Source organism: Cebus imitator, unplaced genomic scaffold, assembly GCF_001604975.1.
Source record: "Cebus imitator isolate Cc_AM_T3 unplaced genomic scaffold, Cebus_imitator-1.0 Scaffold121, whole genome shotgun sequence".
In the NCBI taxonomy this organism is placed as follows: domain Eukaryota; kingdom Metazoa; phylum Chordata; class Mammalia; order Primates; family Cebidae; genus Cebus; species Cebus imitator.
The window spans coordinates 4,078,186-4,082,884 of NW_016107436.1; the positions used below are offsets into that span (position 1 = coordinate 4,078,186).

General features: G+C 41.0%; 1 protein-coding gene across 4 annotated transcripts in view; it reads left to right on the top strand.

The window, feature by feature from the left end:
* Positions 1-1,137, top strand: part of PIGW (phosphatidylinositol glycan anchor biosynthesis class W) — a 4,826-nt gene extending 3,689 nt beyond the window's left edge. For 3 of the 4 annotated variants that reach the window (XM_037742491.1, XM_037742490.1, XM_017539847.2), the window contains exon 3: positions 10-796. In XM_037742491.1, the coding sequence (XP_037598419.1) occupies positions 10-576 (567 nt within the window). In that variant the 3' untranslated portion in view covers positions 577-796. Of the gene's footprint in view, positions 1-9 lie in introns of all 4 variants that reach the window. The other variant, XM_017539846.2, reaches the window with a different exon arrangement.
* The last annotated feature ends 3,562 nt before the right edge of the window (positions 1,138-4,699 follow it).

Here is a 4,699-nt window from a genome sequence, read left to right on the forward strand (position 1 = left end):
GCAATACACATGGCTGGTGTACAAACAGGGTTATATGTGCATAAGAACAGATCACATATCAAAGGCTTGATAAAAGTAGCCTGTTGTCTTTTGCTGGCAGCTATTAGCCTCTTTATATCTCTTTATGTAGTTCAAGTAAATGTAGAAGCAGTATCTCGAAGAATGGCAAATTTAGCCTTTTGTATTTGGATAGTTGCTTCTAGCCTGATCCTTCTTAGTAGTTTATTACTGGGTGATATAATTTTGAGTTTTGCCAAATTTCTAATTAAAGGCGCTCTAGTACCATGTTCTTGGAAACTTATCCAGTCACCTGTTACAAATAAAAAGCATTCAGAATCTCTAGTCCCTGAAACTGAAAGAAGGGAACCCAGTCTTTGTTTAATCACAGCTCTAAACAGAAAACAGTTAATATTTTTCTTGCTGTCAAATATAACAACTGGCCTGATTAACCTGATGGTAGATACATTACACAGCAGCACCTTGTGGGCCTTATTTGTGGTCAATCTCTATATGTTTTCCAACTGTTTTATTGTATACGTACTGTATTTGCAAGATAAGACTATAAAATTTTGGTGATCAGCAGTAGGATATATAAGTATTTGGGCAATATTTAATGAGGAAGAATATAAATTGTAAAGAAAATGTGTTTTTGGCAACAGTGTTAACCATATTTTATTATAAAATAATAGTAGTGATGCTTTATTTTTTTTTCTGGGACAGTCTCTCGCTCTGTTGCCCAGGCTGGAGTGTAGTGGCCTGATCTCGGCTCACTGCAACCTCCACCTCCCAGGTTCAAGCGATTCTCCTGCCTCAGCCTCCTGAGTAGCTGGAACTGGAGGTGTGGACCACCACACCCAGCTAATTTTTGTATTTTAGTAGAGGTAGGGTTTTGCCATATTGGCCAGGTTGCTCTCAAACTCCTGAACGCAAGTGATCCACCCGCCTCAGCCTCCCAAAGTGCTGGGATTACAGGCATGAGCTACCACACTGAGCCAATGCTTAATATTTTAATGTATCTCAACAACAAACCAAGAAGAAACAAAGCCTTGTGACTTGTTAGAATGTATGCTATTCCGTATTTTTATTGTATATTGCTTTTACAATAAATGTATATTAAATGAAATGTTTATGTTGACATTTTAGCATAAACTGGATTGTCAATACTTCTTTATTGCTCAATTAAAATTTGTGAATAAAACCTAGAATTAAGAAGGAAGGGTTTAAAATCAAATACTCCAGTGTGCAGATGGGTATATAAAAGAAAAATTTTTTAAATGAGATACTCACATACTATAAAGTCAGACAGTTAAATGCTCCAAAGAATAGACTGAAAGCTCGGCATGGTAACTCACGACTGTAATCCTAGCACTTTAGAGGCTGAGGTGGATCACTTGAGCCCAGGAGTTCAAGACCATTTGGGGAACATAGTGAGACCCTGTCTATAAAAAAATAGACTAATTGTATGTTGTATTATCGTTTATACACATAATAATCGAGATTATAAGTTTTGCTTTGGGACTAGTTCATCTTTAACCTACCCTATGCTGGGGATATAAGAAGCACAGCACAAATTTCCTGACACCTCAGCGCTTGCAATGTAGTTGAGGAAACACATTAAACATCTATTGTAAGATGCTAAGTCATGAAGAAAAAGTATAGGTTGTCAAGAGTGTCAAATCAAGAACTGACCTAGTATGGAGTCAAGTTTCCTCACACACGGCTCTTTCTTTTGAGCTAAAGCTGATGAGTGGGATGAAGAGTTGTAAAGTCTTATGTGTCTGGGGATTGGGGGGATAAATGGCAGAGAACATTCTGGATGGAGGAATCCCTCAGCAAAGTCCTAAGTTGGGAGTGCACCAAGCATATCGTGAAACTGAAAGAAGGCTGTACATAGAAAAAGGAATAGCATGGGCAGAGAGCTGCAGAGGCAGGCAGGGGTCACATCAGGCATCCTTATCTACCATACTAAGGGTAAGGAGAACCAGTAAGAAATATGAGAAAGAGTCATCAAGTACCTAGTCTAATAAAACTATGGCTAAGATTTATTTTAAATCTTTTAAAAATAGAGATGGGGTTGCCAGGGCTGGTCTCAATTCCTGGCCTCAAGTAATTCTCCCATCACAGCTTCCCAAAGTGCTGTATTACAGGCATGATCCTGGCCTATACTAACATTTAGTATTCTATTGTCTTTTTTTTTTTTTTTTGAGATGGAGTTTTGCTCTGTCGCCCAGGCTGGAATGTAGTGGCACAGTCTCGGCTCACTGCAACCTCTCCTCCTCGGTTTAAGCGATTCTGTTGCTTCAGCCTCCTGAGTAGCTGGGATTACAGGTGCGAGCCACTATGCCTGGCCAATTTTTGTATTTTCAGTCGAGACAAGGTTTCACCATATTGGCCAGGCTGGTCTTGAACTCCTGACCTCAAGTGATCTGCCTGCCTGGGCCTCCCAAAGTGCTGGGATTGCAGGTGTGAGCCACCATGCCCGGCCAAGTGTGTTTATTTTTGACAGATACAGCAGAACTTCCCAGTGTCAGCTCATGAAAAAGAAAACCCAATCCACGAATCTTCAGATTTAGGCCACTATGGTAATTTTTTTTTTTTTTTTTTTGAGACGGGTTTTACTTTTGTTTCCCAGGCTGGAGTGCAATGGCGCGATCTCGGCCCACTGCAACCTCCACCTCCTGGGTTCAGGCAATTCTCCTGCCTCAGCCTCCTGAGTAGCTGGGATTACAGGCACGCGCCACCACGCCCAGCTAATTTTTTGTATTTTTAGTAGAGACGGGGTTTCACCATGTTGACCAGGATGGTCTTGATCTCTTGACCTCGTGATCCACTCGCCTCAGCCTCCCAAAGTGCTGGGATTACAGGCTTGAGCCACTGCGCCCAGCCACTATGGTAATTTAAATAACATTCTGTGGTCACAGATTGTCTTACCACATAAAACAATGTGGTTGTATTAATGAAACAACAAAAGCTCTTCTAATCAACTATCATTTTCCTTGCAACTATCAATTTTTGAGGGCAGAGAAGCGAGAGGGAAAGATAACGAGGAGTAAGAAGAATATAATCTGGTCTAGGACCTCAGCCTATCTATGCCCTTCAGAAAGTGACTCACTCCCATAATTTTAATTTTACACAATTATAAACTGGGAATGTCTACCACACATGCACCAATAGCTCTTCTGAAGATGACAACCAGTTTTATTTTTATTATTACTATTTTTGAGACGGAGTCTTGCTCTGTCGCCAGGCTGGAGTACACTGGCGTGATCGTGGCTCACTGCAACTTCCGCCTCCTGGGTTCAAGAGATTCTCCTGCCTCAACCTCCTGACTACAGGCGTGTGCCACCACGCCCAGTTAATTTTTGTAGTTTTAGCTGAGATGGGGTTTCACCATGTTGGCCAGGATGATCTCGATCTCTTGACCTTGTGATTCACCTGTCTCAGCCTCCGAACACAACCAGTTTTATTTTTATTGAGCATCAATGTCCGATATATGTATATAAATCATACAAGAACCATATGTTGCTCCCTAGGAGTTTAAACATAGTCTATGAAGGGCTGGGCGTGGTGGCTCACACTTGTAATCCCAGCACTTTGGGAGGCCAAGGCAAATGAATCACGACGTCAGGAGTTTGAGACCAGCCTGGCCAACATGGTGAAACCCTATCTCTACAAAAAATACAAAAAATTAGCCATTAGCCGTGGGTAGTGGCAGGCGCCTGTAATCCCAGCTACGGCAGGAGGCTGAGGCAGGAGAATTGCTTGAACCTGGGAGCTGGAGGTTGCAGTGAGCCAAGATCATGCCACTGCACTCCAGCCTGAGTGACAGAGTATGACTCTGTCTCAAAAACAAACAAAAAGCCCAAAAACATATTCTATGAAGCTAAGAAATAAGGAATTGTTATTAATTCCTTAATAATAATTATATAGGTAATAGGTAGGTAGGCATATGTAATAGGTATATAGGTAATAGGTAGTAGAATTACCTACTACCTAGGTGGTATGGAGAACAGATCTATCTCATTTATGCCTTCATTTTGTGGCTAGCTTCTCACACATTTGGACCTAAGAAGAAAAAGAATGGTATTTTGCTTATAATTTGTTACAGCTCCATTCTGCCAACTGTTCTTTATTAGGTACCAGCAAAATGTGTTCTGCTGCTGATTGCCTTTGCTTTTGCTTTCCTGGCCTTTCAACTACTTCAGCCTTGCATTTCACAATGCCAAAGAAATAACAGACAACAAACAACTGCCTTTTAATGTAGCAATTATTTATTCTGTCAGTTAGAGGTATGCTCTCTAAAAGCAGATGCTTTTCATTTTAAAGTACATAGGATAATACTCAAGAAATATTTGCTGCAGTACTAGTGGTTACGGCTGAAAATAGAGCAGTAGTGAAAATAAAAATAAGTGCCTACTCTAAAACCAGGAAGGTGCACAGTAAAAACTTTGAAAACTCATTGTCATGAAATAATTTTCTAAGCATTTTCCTTGGGATATTGATTTTATTGTATTTATGGCACCCAGACCACCTCCTTGAGAAACAGCAATTTATCTAGCAAATTATCTGCCTTTTTCACCTTAAGAATACGTTTTCAGGCCGGGCGCGGTGGCTCAAGCCTGTAATCCCAGCACTTTGGGAGGCCGAGGCAGGTGGATCACGAGGTCAAGAGATCGAGACCATCCTGGTCAACATGGTG